This window comes from Lissotriton vulgaris, chromosome 12, assembly GCF_964263255.1.
Source record: "Lissotriton vulgaris chromosome 12, aLisVul1.2, whole genome shotgun sequence".
In the NCBI taxonomy this organism is placed as follows: domain Eukaryota; kingdom Metazoa; phylum Chordata; class Amphibia; order Caudata; family Salamandridae; genus Lissotriton; species Lissotriton vulgaris.
In genome coordinates this window covers 131441574-131460195 of record NC_141700.1, presented here as the reverse complement: position 1 = coordinate 131460195, position 18622 = coordinate 131441574, and the positions used below count along the sequence as shown (strand labels likewise).

The window sequence follows — 18622 nt, the reverse complement described above, 5'->3', positions numbered from 1 at the left end:
TCTCAGGGGACTGGGGGAGAGGAAAGGGGCAGCGACGCAGCAGCTTTTAGAAACTTCAACTTGATGAAGCATCTAAACACAAGAATGCAACGCGATGTGGGGGGCGATTAATCACCAGCAGCAATCTGCAGCGAACTTTTCCCCTCTCCAATAAATACATTTATTTTGGGCTATTCTGCTGATCTAATATCGTATTGCCAGGGCGCCGGAAAAATCTTAGAGCCCAAACACGTAATTCGCCTTTTTTTCGCCTTCTTTCCGTTATTTTTGTCTTTGTTTACAGCAGGTGTTTTTTTTCCTCACTCGGCAGCGGAGGCGAGCGTTTTTTTCCCTTCTCTTTCCCGATCGAGGGAGAGGAAAGGGTTAAGGTGCCGCGTCTATGATAGCAGCTCTGGTTTGTCACTGAATCGGGGAAGGAAACGGCTTCGCCTGCCTGCTCAGATAATCGCAATCTGCCTTTCCCAGTCACTTCCAGCGCTGGGAAGCGGACGGAGCGCTCTCGGAGCCCGGCGTGCGAGCCCTCACTCGGGCGGCTTCACACCCCCTTACCGGCAGGAGGTGGCGACTCTAGCAGGTCCTGGTCGCAGACGACAGTTAAACCCCCGAGGGGCTCCAAACACAACTTGCCAGGGAAGTCAACCTTCAAAGGCTTGTTGGCCCGGGTGGTCCCTGGGTTTAGGACACAGACCATCGAAAGTTCGTGATGTCTTCAGGAAGCGTCAAGAACCCATAAGGGACGATTGAGTGGAAAATCTCGCCCTAAGAGGATTTAGAAGACACAGGAGCGTTGGATTTGGATGTTTTGGGGTTCAGGGGTGAATGTTGGACAACTGGTACCCTCTGGAAATTGGCTAACTTTTGGAAAAGCTGGTCTGGTGATCGTTGAAGGCTGTGAACGGGCGGCTTTGGAATCCTATAAGGAAATCGTCGAAGTGTGGTCGACTGCCAACAATGAAAGTTGCCCAACTGGATGGTTGACTTGCGTTGGACGCAATGAGGCTGCTGCGAGTCGAATGGGTCGTTGTTGGCTTGGTGGCTTGCTCCTTGGTCAGTTGCGAGGTTAGAGTGGAGAACCTCACTTTGGCCGTAGTGTTGCCGAAGCAAAATCTTGTCTACCCATGGGCATGGCCACGGGTGGGGCCGGCCATCCTGTTGGCCATCGACAAGATTAACCAGGACCCCGAGCTACTGGCTGGCCTTCACGTCCAGTCCGTGTTCGGCAACAGCGAGGACAAGAACGGCAACTGCTCCGACTCGGCAGCGCCCTTCACAGCCGTTGACCTGAAGTTCGCCTACAAGCCCAACGCCTTCATCGGGCCAGGATGCGTCTACACCTCGGCGCCCGTGGCTCGCTTCACCGGCCACTGGAAAATGCCACTCATTACTGCTGGGGCAGCGGCCTTCGGCATCGACGACAAGAGTATGTACCCGCTGACCACCAGGACGGGGCCAAGCCACACCAAGCTGGGCGAGTTTGTGAGCCTAATCCACCAGCAGTTCAACTGGACCACCCGCGCTATGATCATCTACATGGACGGGAAGATGGACGACCGGCCGTGTTATTTTACAGTTGAGGGGCTCTACGTGGAGCTGCCAAAATTTAAAAACCTAACCGTGGTGGACATGCAGTTCAAGGAGAAGGATATGGCCAACTACACGTCGGTCATCCAAGACATCAAGCAGAAAGGCAGAAGTGAGTATGCCGGTGGCAGTGCGATCACACCCATTGGGGTATATTGTATTGTATTGTTATTGCATTAAATTAGCGCGTACTGCCCCTGACGAGGCGTCAAAGCGCTTTTTCGGCGAGTTGCATGCTACTCCGGAACCCATAAAGGATTAGTGGTGAATTAGTATAGTGAAATATGAAAGTGATTTGAGTGCCAGATAGGGCGTCGAAGCCGCATATGACATGAGCCATGCCGGGTTCCGCTCACCACTCTAGATTTATATCTGTCCGTTTCCTTCCAGAGTGTTAAATCACTTTTGGCAAGTCTGGTGGCTTATAAGCACTCCCACAAGGTGTGGTACCAGAATGTCGACATCAGAATAGCATAGGAATATTGTGTCACAATTATCTTTTACAAAAATGTGACCATATGTGAGTTAATAATAGAAAATCTACACCCAATGAGCAGATCATTTTGCTAACGATGTTTAGGACAACCTATTTATGTCAACCAATATTGGTATTTACAATAATTTGACATATAGCTCTTATACATGTATAACTCGTGTCTTCCCAGTGGTCGGACAGTCAAACCTGTTCATACAGCGGTTGTATTGCTGAGCGCAGGGAGTTGCTTTATTGCAAAAGATGACAGTGTTTGTGAGCAATAAATTAGGACTGTAGACCCATCATTTCAAACTTCCTCATCAGCTCGCCCCCACCCTTCTCTCCTTCCCCCTACAAATCCCAAAATGGGGAAGGGCTATAATAGGGGGTCCCAGGTGCCCGAGGCATGCATTAATCACCTTTGCGTTTCTTAATGAAAGCTAGACTTTTTGCCGCTATGCTAGGGAAATTTCAATTTCCATCTGTTTGAGACCCAGCCTTTGCAAACTGGAGATTCTACTGTTTGTAGGGAGATACATTATTTGGATGAGGGGGGTACGAGAAGTGGCCCCTCCACTGTCGTCAATCATCCACAAAGTCACACAACTTCTGTGGTCATTCTCCCGGGGATGCAGGGGACTGTGCTGCTGTGATCAAGCCTCCAAGAGGGATCTTACTCCTAAATAAATGTAAATCCGTATTTGTGAAGCGCAAACTACTCATCCTTACGGGTCTCAAGGCGCTGGGGGCCATCATGGAAATTAAGTGAGCTAGTGCCCAGAGTCACATGGTGCTGAGCTGAGCTGCCGCCAGAGCCGGGGATCGAACCGTGAACCCTGTGCTCTGAAGTCAGCTGCTCTGGCTGCTGCACCATACCATTCCTAGGGTCAGTTGTCCAAGTGCTCTGCTATATATTGGTCAGTTCACCAAATAGAGACCACGCACCTAGGGCCAATCATTGAATAGGGGCAGCTATTGCCAGTTATGGCCCGGGAGGTGGTCAGTTTCTAAAAAGGGTCTCACCTTTGTGGTTGGGGATCCAAGAAGAAGCTGTTTCTGGGATTGACCATCTAAGGGGATGGGGGGGGGGGGGGTTCAATTTCACAGTGAACCTTCAAGGGTGATCTGTGATCCTGTAATCAAGCACTGAAGATAGATCTCAACTTCCATGGTCAATCTCTGAGAGGTGTCCCTGACTTCTGCGATGGGCTATCCATTGTCCCAGGTGTATCCTTTACTCTCATGGTCACTCATTCACAAATTCACGAGGGTTGCCTTTCTCCTGTGGTTAGACGGCAAAAAACTGCCCCAAACATCTGCAGGCGATACATCTATGTCCCAGCTGGACCCTGAATCCTATGGTCAGTCGTTCAAGAGGTGTCCCTTACTCCTCTGGCCAGCAGCCCCAGTGGTGTCCATTACTCCCATGGTCACTGTCCAAGAGGGGTCCCTTAGTTCTGGCGATGATCATTCAGGCTGTGCCTCTTCCTTCTGTGGCCAATAATCCAACGCCCAGGGGGTCTCCGCCTCCTATGAATGGTCACCTAAAGAGGGCTCCCTTTCTAGGGATCCAGGAAGAGGTCCTTCTCCTGTGGATGTTCACACGAGAGAAGACCGTCTCCTACGGTCCAACACCCCGGAGGGATTCCTTCTTTCTGTCGTCGATCCTCCAAGATGGGGTGCTAATCCTGTAGTCCGCCGCCCATCAGGGTTCTCTTACTCCTGTGTTCTATGTTATCAGCTGTCCAGGGCTGGTCCCTTAGTCCTGTGGTCAGTCATCCAAGAGGAGTCATTTACTTCTATGGTTGATCAACCTAAGGGGGGCTTTACTCCAATGGCCTGTCCTCCAAGAGGGGTCCCTTATTCTTATGTTTGATCATCTAGGAAGGGTCCTTTACTCCTCGAGGGTTCCTTTGCTGCTATGGTTTATCCTCCTAAAGGGGTTCTTTACTCCTATGCTTGATCATGCTGCAGGGGTCCTTTGTTATGTTCTCTTCTGTGGTTACCATCAAAGAGGGTTCATTTATTCCTAGAGGGCACCATTACTGCTATGGTTGATCGTCCTAAAGGAGTAGTTTACTCCTACGGTCAACCATCAAATAGGGCTCCTTTACTCCTGGAGGGCTCCTTTGCTCCTGGAGGGGCCCTTTACTGCTATGGTTGATCGTCCTAAATGTGTCCTTTAGTCCTGGAGGGGGCCTTTACTCCTGGCGGGCTCCTTTACTGCTATGGTTGATCGTCCTAAATGGGTCCTTTAGTCCTGGGGTCAACCGTCAAAGAGGGGTCCTTTACTCCGATGCCTGTCCATTCAAGAAGGGTCATTGACCTTTATAACTGATCATCCACAAGGGGTCCTTTACTCCTATGCTTGCTCATGCTATAAGGGCCCTTTACTCCGATGCCCAATCATCCAAGAGGGGTCCTTTCCTCGTGTGCTTTATCATCGAAGAGCGGTCATATACTCCTGTAATTGATCATCCAATAGGGATCATTTACTCCTATGATTGATCATCCAAGAGGGATCAGTTACTCCTATGATTGATCATCCAAGAAAGGTCCTTTACTCCTGTAATTGATCATTGAATTGGATCCTGATTCCTGTGATGAATCTTGAAGGAGAGACCCTTGCTTCTGCCTTTGATCTTCCATGGTGGTGTCTATTTCCTGTGGCTGATCATCACTCATCTGAGCAGCTCCCTCAGTCCTGTGGTCAGTCATCCAACAGGAGTTCCTTCTTCCTGTAGTTGCTTGTCCCTTTCATCTGCAGTTGTTCATCCAAGCAGATTCCATCTCTCCTCTGATTTGTCTTCCACAGGGGTCATTCTCCTGTGATCAGTTCTCTCGGCCAGTGCCACGTCTGCGGCTGGTCACATCACAGAGAATCCTACTCCTATAGTTGTTCTTGTCTAAGTGGCCCCTTACTTCTGTGGTTTGTCATCCATGAGGGGTCCTTTACTCCTGTAGTCAGTCTCCATGGAGTAGTCCCTTCCCCTGTGGTCATTCATCCAATAGTAATTTCTATTACTCCTGTGTTTATCATCCACGTGAGGTCCATTACACCTGTGGTTATTCATTCAGACGTGGCCTTTACACCTGTGGTCATTCTTTCAGACGTGGCCTTTACTCCTGTGGTCATGAATCCTGAAGTGGTCAGTTCCTTCTGCGTTTATCATCCAGGGGTGGCCGCTTACTTCTGTGGTCGTTCATCAAGGAATGCTACCGTACGCCTTTGGGCATTCTTCTAGGAGCGCTCCCTTACTCCTGTGTCTAACAATGTTGATGGGTCCCTTGCACCTGTGGTCTATCATCCATGACGGGTTTCTTACCGCTGTGGTCATTTTTCCCTGGAGAGGTCCTTTACTCCTGGAAACATTCACCCAGGATTGGTTCCCTTACGTCTGTGTTTATAACCAATGATGGGTCTTTTACTCCTGGGAACATTCACCCAGGATTGGTTCCCTTGCTCCTATGTTTACACCAATTAGGGGTCATTTACTCCTGTAGTTGATCATTCAAGAGGGGACCCTCAGCCTATGATTGGTCTTCTGAGAGAACAGCCTACCCATGTGTGATTACCTACGAGTTGACAATACGCTTGAGCACCAAAAGTGGACTCTACTTCAAGAGGTGACCCTATTGCTAAGGTCAGTCCTCCAAGAGGTGAACCCCAATGCTGAGGTCAGTCCTCCAAGAGGTGACCCTACAGCTAAGGTCAGTCCTCCAAGAGGTGACCCTAAGCTAAGGTCAGTCCTCCAAGAGGTGACCCTACTGCTGAGGTCAGTCCTCCAAGAGGTGACCCTAAGCTAAGGTCAGTCCTCCAAGAGGTGACCCTACTGCTGAGGTAAGTCCTCCAAGAGGTGACCCTATAGCTAAGGTCAGTCCTCCAAGAGGTGACCCTACTGCTGAGGTAAGTCCTCCAAGAGGTGAACCCCAATTCTGAGGTCAGTCCTCCAAGAGGTGACCCTACAGCTAAGGTCTGTCCTCCAAGAGGTGACCCTACAGCTAAGGTCAGTCCTCCAAGAGCTGACCCTACTGCAGAGGTCAGTCCTCCAAGAGGTGACCCTACTGCTGAGGTCAGTCCTCCAAGAGGTGACCCTACAGCTAAGGTCAGTCCTCCAAGAGCTGACCCTACTGCTGAGGTCAGTCCTCCAAGAGGTGACCCTACTGCTGAGGTCAGTCCTCCAAGAGTTGACCATACTGCTGAGGTCAGTCCTCCAAGAGGTGACCCTACTGCTGAGGTCAGTCCTCCAAGAGTTGACCCTACTGCTGAGGTCAGTCCTCCAAGAGGTGACCCTACTGCTGAGGTCAGTCCTCCAAGAGCTGACCCTACTGCAGAGGTCAGTCCTCCAAGAGGTGACCCTACTGCTGAGGTCAGTCCTCCAAGAGGTGACCCTACAGCTAAGGTGAGTCCTCCAAGAGCTGACCCTAATGCTGAGGTCAGTCCTCCAAGAGGTGACCCTACTGCTGAGGTCAGTCCTCCAAGAGTTGACCCTACTGCTGAGGTCAGTCCTCCAAGAGGTGACCCTACTGCTGAGGTCAGTCCTCCAAGAGGTGACCCTACTGCTGAGGTCAGTCCTCCAAGAGGTGCCCCTACTGCTGAGGTCAGTCCTCCAAGAGGTGACCCTACTGCTGAGGTAAGTCCTCCAAGAGGTGACCCTACTGCTGAGGTCAGTCCTCCAAGAGCTGACCCTACTGCTAAGATCAGTCCTACAAGAGGTGACCCTACTGCTAAGATTAGTCCTACAAGAGCTGACCCTACTGCTGAGGTCAGTCCTCCAAGAGGTGACCCTACTGCTGAGGTAAGTCCTCCAAGAGGTGACCCTACTGCTGAAGTCAGTCCTCCAAGAGGTGACCCTACTTCTGAGGTCAGTCCTCGAAGAGTTGACCCTACTGCTGAGGTCAGTCCTCCAAGAGGTGACCCTACTGCTAAGGTCAGTCCTTCAAGAGGTGACCCTACTGCTGAGGTCCGCCCTCCAAGAGCTGACCCTACTGCTAAGATCAGTCCTACAAGAGGTGACCCTACTTCTAAGATTAGTCCTACAAGAGCCGACCCTACTGCTGAGGTCAGTCCTCCAAGAGGTGACCCTACTGCTGAGGTCAGTCCTCCAAGAGGTGACCCTACTGCTAAGGTCAGTCCTTCAAGAGGTGACCCTACTGCTGAGGTCCGCCCTCCAAGAGGTGACCCTACTGCTGAGGTCAGTCCTCCAAGAGCTGACCCTACTGCTAAGATCAGTCCTACAAGAGGTGACCCTACTGCTAAGATTAGTCCTACAAGAGCTGACCCTACTGCTGAGGTCAGTCCTCCAAGAGGTGACCCTACTGCTGAGGTAAGTCCTCCAAGAGGTGACCCTACTGCTGAGGTCAGTCCTCCAAGAGCTGACCCTACTGCTAAGATCAGTCCTACAAGAGGTGACCCTACTGCTGAGGACAGTCCTCCAAGAGGTGACCCTACTGCTGAGGTCAGTCCTCCAAGAGGTGACCCTACTGCTGAGGTCAGTCCTCCAAGAGCTGACCCTACTGCTAAGATCAGTCCTACGAGAGGTGACCCTACTGCTGAGGTCAGTCCTCCAAGAGGTGACCCTACAGCTAAGGTCAGTCCTCCAAGAGCTGACCCTACTGCTAAGATTAGTCCAACAAGAGCTGACCCTACTGCTGAGGTCAGTCCTCCAAGAGGTGACCCTACTGCTGAAGAAAGTCCTCCAAGAGGTGAACCTACTGCTGAGGTCAGTCCTCCAAGAGCTGACCCTACTGCTAAGGTCAGTCCTCCAAGAGCTGACCCTCCTGCAGAGGTCAGTCCTCCAAGAGGTGACCCTACTGCTGAGGTCAGTCCTCCAAGAGGTGACCCTACAGCTAAGGTCAGTCCTCCAAGAGCTGACCCTACTGCTAAGATTAGTCCTACAAGAGCTGACCCTACTGCTGAGGTCAGTCCTCCAAGAGGTGACCCTACAGCTAAGGTCAGTCCTCCAAGAGCTGACCCTACTGCTGAGGTCAGTCCTCCAAGAGCTGACCCTACTGCAAAGGTCAGTCCTCCAAGAGCTGACCCTACTGCTGAGGTCAGTCCTCCAAGAGGTGACCCTACTGCTGAGGTCAGTCCTCCAAGAGGTGACCCTACTGCTGAGGTCAGTCCTCTAAGAGGTGACCCTACTGCTGAGGTCAGTCCTCCAAGTGGTGACCCTACTGCTGAGGTCAGTCCTTCAAGAGGTGACCCTAATCCTGTGGTTTGTTGCCTGAAAGGAGTCCACACTACTTACTGTCCTCATTGCCCAAGTGAAGCACTACTTCTGTCAGAGAGGAGTTGGCCTAACGGCTAGGCCGAATCTCGGCAACGACGCTGAACATCCTGTGATTATGGGCAAATCACTTCATCTCCCCCGTGCCTAACAAAGAATGAATGCAACTGGTGCTATGTAAAGCGCTCTGATACCTGATTCGGGTCAAGTTCGCGCTATATAAAACTCTGTATTTTTTTAAAAAAAAGAGGACCCTACACCTCAGTCTTCCGAAGGGAAGGCCCGCTGCAGTCTTCACTGGTGCCACGCTAGTGTGGTCATTTTTTCAGACCGGGCATCCGAGAGGAGACCCTAGTCCCAGGTAGAGAGCCCCCTCCCCGCCCCCTTCCCCCCCTCGCCCCCCTGCGCTCGATCAGCTGAGGGCGCCCGCATAATGAGGGGGACGGACTGCCCCGGTTTAACACCCCTGTGCAGTCATGGACTTCACCCGAGACCGGCCGGGCCCGCGCCGGCGGTGTGTCTAGAAGGCACCTTTGTTGCCCGCCAGGCGGCGCTAGACTCGCCCGAGATCAGATGCTGAAGAGGGAATCGTTCGCCTTCCGCTGGCGCTAGATACATACATTTCTCTGCTCTGTGGATCCCCCTCGGAACCAAAAGCAAACAGTGCCCAGGGACTATTATTATATCCTATAGAATCGAAAATGGTTTCACTATTAGAACCTGTTAGCGGATTTTTTGCGGATACGCGACTTGTGTTCTATTTTTTTTTCTCTTTCGGAGCTCCTAAAGCAACACGAAGTTATTGCCTGACCCATGGTACTGTTTAGACCAAAAGGGGCAGTCTGAATAAAAGCAGAGCCCGACCGGGAAAACTACCAAATGAAACACGCCAGTCACAACAGGTGTGTGTGCGCGTGTGTGTGTGGGAGGGGGGGGGGGGGGGGGGAGAGCAGGAGGGTTCACAGTGATTTGTCGTGTCTAGGCACTCGTGCAAGGAGTGGGTATTTCGGGCGATGTGGTTCATGTTGTCAAGACCACGCGGGTACTCCAGTGGGCACCCGAGTACCACAACATCCGGACATCTTTCTGTGCTCGCCCGGGAGAGAACGGCTCGAATATTGAGACCGCACCTTAAAAAAAAAAAAAAAAACTATGGGGCATATTTACAAGCCATTTGCGCCACTTTTCCCATGTTAAAAGTGACGGAAAAGTGGCGCAAGGAGCGTGTAATTCTGTATATATATATATATATATATATATATATATGTGTGTGTGGATACAAGGGGGACCTGGAAAGAGCGATGTTTGGAGCAGACCAGTGTCAGCCCTCCTAGCGTCTAGAAGGCTCCGTGAATGATCGGTCGCCGCTGACACTTGGTGTGATCTGCAGCCTGCGAATTCGGACTCAAGCCGGTCCGTGCCGGCTTCAGTCCTTTCTTGATCGATGGACTGAGGGCTATTGCATCATTAGTAACACCTGTTGTGTTTAGCGCCTCGAAATGGCAGACCACGCTATAAAATACACGTTACTGTTTTCCTTGAGCAGAAAATCTGGTGAATGGCTCAAACACGCTCTTAAGCGTAAATTGTCAACATTCGCGGATTCTTCGCTGAATACATGGCGTGACGCTGGTACAACTCCGGGGGAGCGTTCAGGCAGTACGTTTGCTGCTGAAAAATGCTGCTCTCTCTAGGCCACGTCTTGAAATCCCTGTAAGGCAGACTGGACTCTTCATCCTCCCCGGGTCGGTAATCTAGTGCTATGCACTGGGTGACAGCTGCACCTGTACAGAGCTTAGAAATGACAGATGTGAAGTAAGAGGCGATGTAGAAAATGAAGTTATTTCTGTGCGAAAGGCTCTTACCCGACATAAACGCGGCTTCCCTACGTGGTTTATGGTGTGATCTTGGGCAAATCACACGTCGCCTCTTTCTCATAGTCCTTATTTCTCAAAAATGACAGATCTTAGACACTGCGCCAACAGCACTTTTACGCGCCACACAAACTCGTCGTTGACATCCTCTGGTTTCAGATTGTCAAGTGAGCGTTTAAGTGGATTAGGAGCAAAGACCATGATATGCCCCCCACACCTTATCGCACTGCTTTACTAGCTGGGAGCCTTTGTTTTGTTTACTTTCGACGCTCTGTGCGCTATAACTCTGTGGCAGTGGGTTTTCATCCAACTTGAAATGAGATGCGCCTCTGAGGGGCCACGGGGGACCACAAACTCGATCTGGAAATTCATATTGTTGAAATATTTCCATCACCAAATTGTCGGCTCCGCTGTTGCGCGCTCATTCGCAGTGTTGTGACTTTTGGGTGTGACGCTGTCAGTCAGCATCGGGGAACAACAGCTACACAGAGACCCCCACCCCCTAAAAAAAAAGGCCCCTCCTGCTGAAGGGTTAAGAGTTTGGGGGCCTGGGCGTCTATTCTCTCGAGCACAGGTGATGCTGAGGTGATTTCAAGAGCCCCACTGTGGGTAATTCCAGTAATTGTCTTCTGCCCAGAGAGGGCCCCAGGGCGCCGGAAGTCCCAGTAATGAGGCTCTTATCGGAAGCCACGGGGGAGGAAGTGACGAGGGAGCTGAAAGAAATATAGCATTTCGGCTTCTCTGTAGCCGCTCAGCAATCTTAAGTTTTACATTTAAAAACATATCGACCCTACTGGGATATTATGTCTTCGCGACAGTGGTGGAGGCTAGAACTCGTTTTTTAACCCCCCCGCATTTTAAATATAATTTGTTTGCATTTGATGAATTGATATCACTGGTAAAGACTCCTTCAAAGGAGTTCGTGTTCTATACCCTTTTTTAATTCTTTCATTTTTTTTCAAATGTAATACTTGTTGATGATGTGATTTGTAAATTGTTGGTGCTTTGTCTCTTTGTTAATATTGTTGGTCTCAGTTGAGATCTAAATCAATAAAGTATTATTAAGTCATCTAAACCGCCTCTAGGCGCTTTGAGCGAAGGAAGGGTTTGGCGTGAATTGGCGGGAATCAAAATTGCCAGACGTGTTATGCTCAAGTGCCAACTTCTCAAAGTTCCTTTCTGGGTCTGATTATTGATGCCTTCTTTTAAAACTGCCCTCGCGCCAGTTTCTCACCCTGACAGCAGCTCTGTGTCTGCACCTCGCACTGCGAACCAGTGCCAGCTTCTCGAACTGCCCACCACTGCCAGGGACTGTCCCTCAGACTGCTCACCAGTGCCAGCTTCTCACACTGGCTTCTGTTGCCAGTGCCTCAGACTGCTCACCGGTGCCAGCTAGCTTCTTACACTGGCTTCTGTTGCCAGTGCCTCAGACTGTTCACCAGTGCCAGCTTCTCACACTGGCTTCTGTTGCCAGCCTCTCACGCTGCTCACCAGTGCCAGCTTCTCACACTGGTTTCTGTTGCCAGTGCCTCACGCTGCTCACCAGTGCCAGCTTCTCACACTGGCTTCTGTTGCCAGCCTCTCACGCCACTCACCAGTGCCAGCTTCTCACACTGGTTTCTGTTGCCAGTGCCTCACGCTGCTCACCAGTGCCAGCTTCTCACACTGGCTTCTGTTGCCAGTGCCTCACACTGCTCACCAGTGCCAGCTTCTCACACTGGCTTCTGTTGCCAGCCTCTCACGCTGCTCACCAGTGCCAGCTTCTCACACTGGTTTCTGTTGCCAGTGCCTCACGCTGCTCACCGGTGCCAGCTTCTCACACTTGTACATAGCCAGGCTCTCGCAACTACATTTATGTATGTTCCAATAAGGTACAATGACCAAAGTCAAAAGGAAGCGCAGAAGCAGGTTCTTTGATGTAAGTCTTCTTGTCACAGCAAGATGTTTATTTTCTCCAGACTTGAAATAATACAAACGCCGACACGTGTTTCGTCGTGTGCGGTTGAGTCACACGACTCATCAGGGCTTCCACTCCGATTCCAATATGTGGATGGAGTAAGTCTGGACCTCAGAAAGCTCTGTATCGAGCAATGGGTTTACTAGGAGATTATGCAACAGTAGATGCTGTGTGGCATAATGTTCGGTTGCAGTATAAGGGTAATAGTTGTCTTATCCCACTGGTAATTTTCTTATGTAGAAATAGCACTGCTAGTTGCTTTGTAGTAAAGCGGAAAGCCGGGAGGGGATTCTTTATGGCGCCAAAAAAGGGAAGGAAACGGGTACGTGTCCTCCGCAGTGGTGTGCCACTGCAGGCAATCCCTCCTCTGTAGTTTCCCGGCGGTCGTCTCTCGTGTACTCAGCTTCTCACACTGGCTTCTGTTGTTAGTGCCTCAGACTGATCACCAGTGCCAGCTTCTCACACTGGCTTCTGTTGTTAGTGCCTCACACTGCTCACCAGTGCCAGCTTCTCACACTGGCTTCTGTTGCTAGTGCCTCACACTGGTCACCAGTGCCAGCTTCTCACACTGGCTTCTGTTGCCAGTGCCTCACACTGGTCACCAGTGCCAGCTTCTCACACTGGCTTCTGTTGCCAGTGCCTCACACTGGTCACCAGTGCCAGCTTCTCACACTGGCTTCTGTTGCCAGTGCCTCAGACTGATCACCAGTGCCAGCTGTTCACACTCCACCAGTGGCAGTTTCTCACACTGACCGCCAGCTGTCACACTGCCCATCACTGTCCTTACCTCACCCTGCGCACCAGTGCCAGATGTTCACGCTTCCCCACCCCAGTTCTTCACTTTACCCAACAGTGCCACATTCTAACACTGTCCACCAGTGTGACTTTACCATTCCGAACCCCACAGCCTGTTTTTCAAATTGTTCATTGTGGTAGCTTCTTAAACCGCTCATCATTAGCAACTGCACCCCCCCCCCCCCCCCCCCCCCCACTGCCTGTTCTTCACACTGCCCACTTGGGGAGATCCTCAAATGCCCCAAATTGGCAGTCCCTACTGTCTATCAGTGGCATCATCCCACACTGCCCGACAGCGCCCCACTGCCCCTCAGTTCCATATTCTAGGAACCCTTCAGCGGCGGCATCGATCTCACACTGCCCCTCAGGGTCAGTTCGTCACATTGTGTTCGTATAACAGTAGCTGACACTGTGAATCAGTGTTCATTGAAGCAGATGAGAGGGATATCACTCCATGCCCATTCAGTGCTAGGACTCTTTGCTGTGACTAGAAACTGTTACACCATGTTTGTGCCAGCTGCGCACGAGTGAGGTGGGGGGGACGCGAGGACAAGTGGGGTGTAAGTCTGAGTGGATTGGGTGGGGGAGTGAAGAGTACGTGCAGGGGTGGAGGCGGGGAGAGTACACCTGAGGGTGAATTGTAAGGTTGAGAAAAAGATTGTGTGAAAAGGTGAAAGCGGGTGGAGAAGGTGCAGATTGGAGTGGTGCACGGAGGGAAGAGTGAGGTGTAAATGGGAGAGCGGAGCAGGGGAGAGGAGAGCACGCGGCGGGAGAGTGGGAGCTCCTCGCCCAGCCTTCTCTGGGCTACCCTGGCAGGCCTCCCAGGCTCGGACCCTCTTCACACCCTACAGCACCTGGTACAGGGCGGCTCCCCCCGGCCCTTTCTACTCCCTGCTGATGCCTGCGCTGCGCTCTCTCCCGGTGTGATGTCTCCCCGGGCTCTCCCCGCTGCTGTCACTCGTCCTCTCTCCGCCTGTCTAGCCTCTCCTGGTGCATGTTCTCGCCTCTCCCCCTTGTGCTCGTCTCTTGCCTCTGATCTCTACTGTGACCGCTCTCGCCCCCTCCCGCACCCGTGTCTCATTTCTACCCTCTGGGGTCACTCGCTCCTTTTATTCCATGGAGCTCTCGGCCCCGCACTGTTTCCACTCTCTCCTCTCTCCTCCCTTTTCTATCGTGTTTTGCTACAGTCCACTCTCCTCTTCTGTGAACTCTCTTCTCCTGTCTCTTATTCTCCCCTCTTGTCTCTCCTGTCTGCTGGTGCCCGTCCACTCTCCTCTTCCCTGCACTCTCTTCTCTTCTCTCTCACTCTCTTCTCTCTCCTCCCGTCTCTATCGTGTTTTGCTACAGTCCACTCTCCTCTTCCCTGCACTCTCTTCTGCTGTCTCTTATTCTCTCCTCTTGTCTCTACTGTCTGCTGCGCCCGTCCACTCTCCTCTTCTCTGCACTCTCTTCTCTTCTCTCTCACTCTCTCCTCTCTGCTGTACTCTCTCTTCTCGTCTCTACTGTCTGCTGTTGCCCGCCCACTCTCCTCTTCCCTGCACTCTCTTCTGCTGTCTCTTATTCTCTCCTCTTGTCTCTACTGTCTGCTGCGCCCGTCCACTCTCCTCTTCTCTGCACTCTCTTCTCTTCTCTCTCACTCTCTCCTCTCTGCTGTACTCTCTCTTCTCGTCTCTACTGTCTGCTGGTGCCCGCCCACTCTCCTCTTCCCTGCACTCTCTTCTGCTGTCTCTTATTCTCTCCTCTTGTCTCTACTGTCTGCTGCGCCCGTCCACTCTCCTCTTCTCTGCACTCTCTTCTCTTCTCTCTCACTCTCTCCTCTCTGCTGTACTCTCTCCTATTGTCTCTATTGTTTGCTAGTACCTGTTCACTCTCCTCTTCCCTGCACTCCGTCTCTTGTCTCTCACTCTCTGTACTCTCTCCTATTGTCTCTACTGTCTGCTGGTGCCCGCCCACTCTCCTCTTCTCTGCACTCCGTCTCTTTGTCTCTCACTCTCTCCTCTCTGCTGTACTCTCTCTTCTCGTCTCTACTGTCTGCTGCTGCCCGCCCACTCTCCTCTTCCCTGCACTCTCTTCTCCTGTCTTTTTTCGTCTCTCCTGTCTGCTGCTACCCGCCCACTCTCCTCTTCCCTGCACTCTCTTCTCCTGTCTTTTTTCGTCTCTCCTGTCTGCTGGTGCCCGTCCACTCTCCTCTTCCCTGCACTCTCTTCTCTTGTCTATTTTCGTCTCTCCTGTCTGCCGGTGCCCGTCCACTCTCCTCTTCCCTGCACTCTCTTCTCCTGTCTTTTTTCGTCTCTCCTGTCTGCTGGTGCCCGTCCACTCTCCTCTTCCCTGCACTCTCTTCTCTTGTCTATTTTCGTCTCTCCTGTCTGCCGGTGCCCGCTGTGCACCGTTCTTCCCTTGGCACTCTCTTCTCTTTTTCTAGCGTCTGCTGTTACTACCTTTCTGTTCTCTCCCCGCACTCCCCTCTCCTGTCCCTCCACTGGATGTTATCCGTTCTCTCTTCTCTCCCTGTACTCTCTTGTCTCTCCCTCTTCTCTTCCTCTGGTCTCTCCCCTCTTCTCACCGCCCCTCCTCTCCCGTACCCTGTATTCTGCGGCCCCCCTTCACGTGCTGCCCCCCCCCCCCCCCCTTACATCCTCTGTACAAAGTGCTTTTGTTGTTGGGCGGTTTTTGTTGCCATTTCACAGTCTTTCTCCTAAGTGCCGAGGAGGTGAAAGACATCTTTTGTTTTATTAGTTATTTTTGGCTCTTGTTCGAGGGAAAAGAGGCTCTTTGGTGCCAGGGATTGGGAAACAAGACGCCGGGAGCTCCCTCTCTTTACTGTGCTTGTAGGATCTGCCTGGACGTGCCTGTCCTACTCTGCTTTACTGTTCCGGCCTGTGTGGACCTACTGTGCCAGTGCCTGTGCTTCACCCTGTTTATTGTGCCAGTGCCGGTCTCTATGGAAGTGCCTGTTCTTCTCCCGGTTTACTGTGCCGGTCTCTATCGCAGTGCCTGTGACTTCACTCTCTTACTGTACCAGTCTCAATGAAGTGCCTGTACTCCCCCTATTACTGTGCCTGTCTCCGTGGAAGTGCCTGTATGTCCCCCTCTTACTATGCCTGTCTGCTTGGAAGTGCCTGTACTCCCCCCTCTTACTATGCCTGTCTGCCTGGAAGTGCCTGTACTTCTCCCTCTTACTGTGCCGGTCTCTATCGAAGTGCCTGTGCCTTCACCCTCTTACTGTACCAGTCTCTATCGAAGTGCCTGTGCCTTCACCCTCTTACTGTGCCGCTCTCTATTGAAGTGCATGCACGTCGCCCTCTTACTGTGCCTATCTCTATGGAAGTGCATGTATTTCACCCTCTTACTGTGCCGGTCTCTATGGAAGTGCCTTTACTTCCCCCTCTTACTGTGCCGCTCTTTATTGAAGAGCATGCACGTCACCCTCCTACTGTGCCTGTCTCTATGGAAGTGCATGTACTTCACCCCCTTACTGTGCCGGTCTCAATGAAGTGCCTATGCCTTCACCCTCTTACTGCACCGGTCTCTATCAAAGTGCCTGTGCCTTCACCCTCTTACTGTACTGGTCTCTATGAAGTGCCTATACTTCACCCTCTTACTGTGCCGGTCTCCATGGAAGTCCTGTACTTCACCCTCTTACTGTGCCTGTCTCCATGGAAGTGCCTGTACTTCCCCATCTTACTATGCCTGTCTCTATCGAAGTGCCTGTGCCTTCACCCTCTTACTATGCCGTTCTCTATGGAAGTACCCGTACTCCTCCCTCTAACTGTGTCGGTCTCCATGGAAGTGCCTGTACTTCACCCTCTTACTGTGCCTGTCTCCATGGAAGTGCCTGTACTTCCCCCTCTTACTACGCCTGTCTGTATGAAAGTGCCTGTGCTTCCCCCCCTTACTGAGGCGGTCTCTATGGAAGTGCCTGTACTTCCCCTTCTTACTGTACATGTCTCTATGGAAGTACCTGTACCTCCACCTCTTACTGTGCCACTCTCTATGGAAGTGCATGTACTTCATCCTCTTACTCTGCCGGACTCTATGGAAGTGCATGTATGTCACCCCCTTTATTGTGCCTGTCTCTATGGAAGTGCATGTACTTCACCCTCTTACTGTACCGGTCTCTATCGAAGTGCCTGTGTCTTCACCCTCTTACAGTACAGGTCTCTATGAAGTGCCTGTACTTCATACTCTTACTATGCCAGTCTCTATCTAAGTTCCTGTACCTTCACCCTCTTACTGTGCCGGTCTCTATGGGAATGCCTGTACTCCCCCCTCTTACTATGCCTGTCTCTATGGCAGTGCCTGTGCTTCCCCCTCTTACTGTGCAGGTCTGTATGGAAGTGCCTGTACTTCCACCTCTTACTGTGCCGCTCTCTATGGAAGTGCATGTACTTCATCCTCTTACTGTGCCGGTCTCTATGGAAGTGCATGTACTTCACCCTCTTACTGTACTGGTCTCTATCGAAGTGCCTGTACTTCCCCCTCTTACTATGCCTGTCTCTATGGACTGTTCCCATGAGGCACAGGGTCAGACTTATTTGCATATAGCCATGTCTGAACTGGGGTGGCAGAGTGGGCTAAAGAACGGTGATGGATTCAACCCAGATCTTTTGACTGGGTGCGAGTTTTTGATTGATTCAGATGCTCTGTCCATCACCACCCCCTTTTGTATGTCTCTATGGAAGTGCCTGTGCTCCCCCCTCTTACTGTGAAGGTCTTTATGGAAGTGCCTGTGCTTCCCCCTCTTACTATGCCTGTCTCTATGGAAGTGCCTGTGTTTCCCCCTCCTACTGTGCAGGTCTCTATGGAAGTGCCTGTGCTTCCCCCTCTTACTGTGCAGGCCTCTATGGAAGTGCCTGTACGTCCCCCTCTTACTATGCCTGTCTCCATGAAAGTGCATGTACTTCTCCCTTATTACTAGGCCTGTCTCCATGGAAGTGCCTGTACTTCCCCCTCTTACTGTGCCGGTCTCTATGGAAGTGCATGTACTTCCCCCTCTTAATGATTTGAACCCGTTATCATCGCAGGATATGGACTGACAGATGCTTTTCTTGTCCTCGTGCGACCCCGGGCTTTCGGTTCAGATGGGCCAAAGCTTCGGCAGTGAGTGCAGGCCCGCGGCAAAGGGACCCTTTGTCTCAGAAAACGAACAGTGAACGCGACAGAGCCTGACAGTGGAATGTATTGATTTATCTAAGACCGCTGCGCACTGCATTGTTGGTGTAGCGCTGTACGCACTTTGCGCTGCCAGTGCGTCACTTTTCCCCCATGCAAAAAGGTGACGCAACGGCGGCGCAAGGGCCTTGTAAATAAGCCCCTTTGTTATCTCACTGTGCCGCCAGCCCTATTACAAATGCTGTGTACTTACCTTGTGTGCCGTGAAGTTTGTACAAATTACTATGGCCCACATGCATCATTGTTTCATTTTGCACTTCCTAATTTGCGATTTTTAGGGAATCGCAAATTAGGAAATGCAAAATGGGATGCATGTACATTTTCGCAAAATATTTGAGAATCGGTAAAAATCGCAATTTTTACCGATTCTCAAATATTATGCGATTAGCAAAGTGCGAATTCGCAATTCCCATTCATTCCTATGGGCTAAAATGCCCATAGGAATGAATGGGAATTGCGAATTCGCAATTTGAAATCGCAATTCAGCAATGCATTTCAAGGGTGGAGAAGGGGGTCCAAATGACCCCCCCCCCCTTTA

The 18622-nt window shown here is 51.4% G+C and overlaps 1 protein-coding gene across 1 annotated transcript in view; it reads left to right on the top strand.

Moving 5' to 3' along the window:
- The first annotated feature begins 304 nt into the window (after positions 1–304).
- The window catches only part of NPR1 (natriuretic peptide receptor 1), a 790721-nt gene continuing 772403 nt past the window's right edge, over positions 305–18622 (top strand). Inside the window, exon 1 of the mRNA XM_086947572.1 lies at positions 305–1693. Within this exon, the coding sequence (XP_086803698.1) occupies positions 994–1693 (700 nt within the window). The 5' untranslated portion in view covers positions 305–993. The remainder of the gene's footprint in view (positions 1694–18622) is intronic.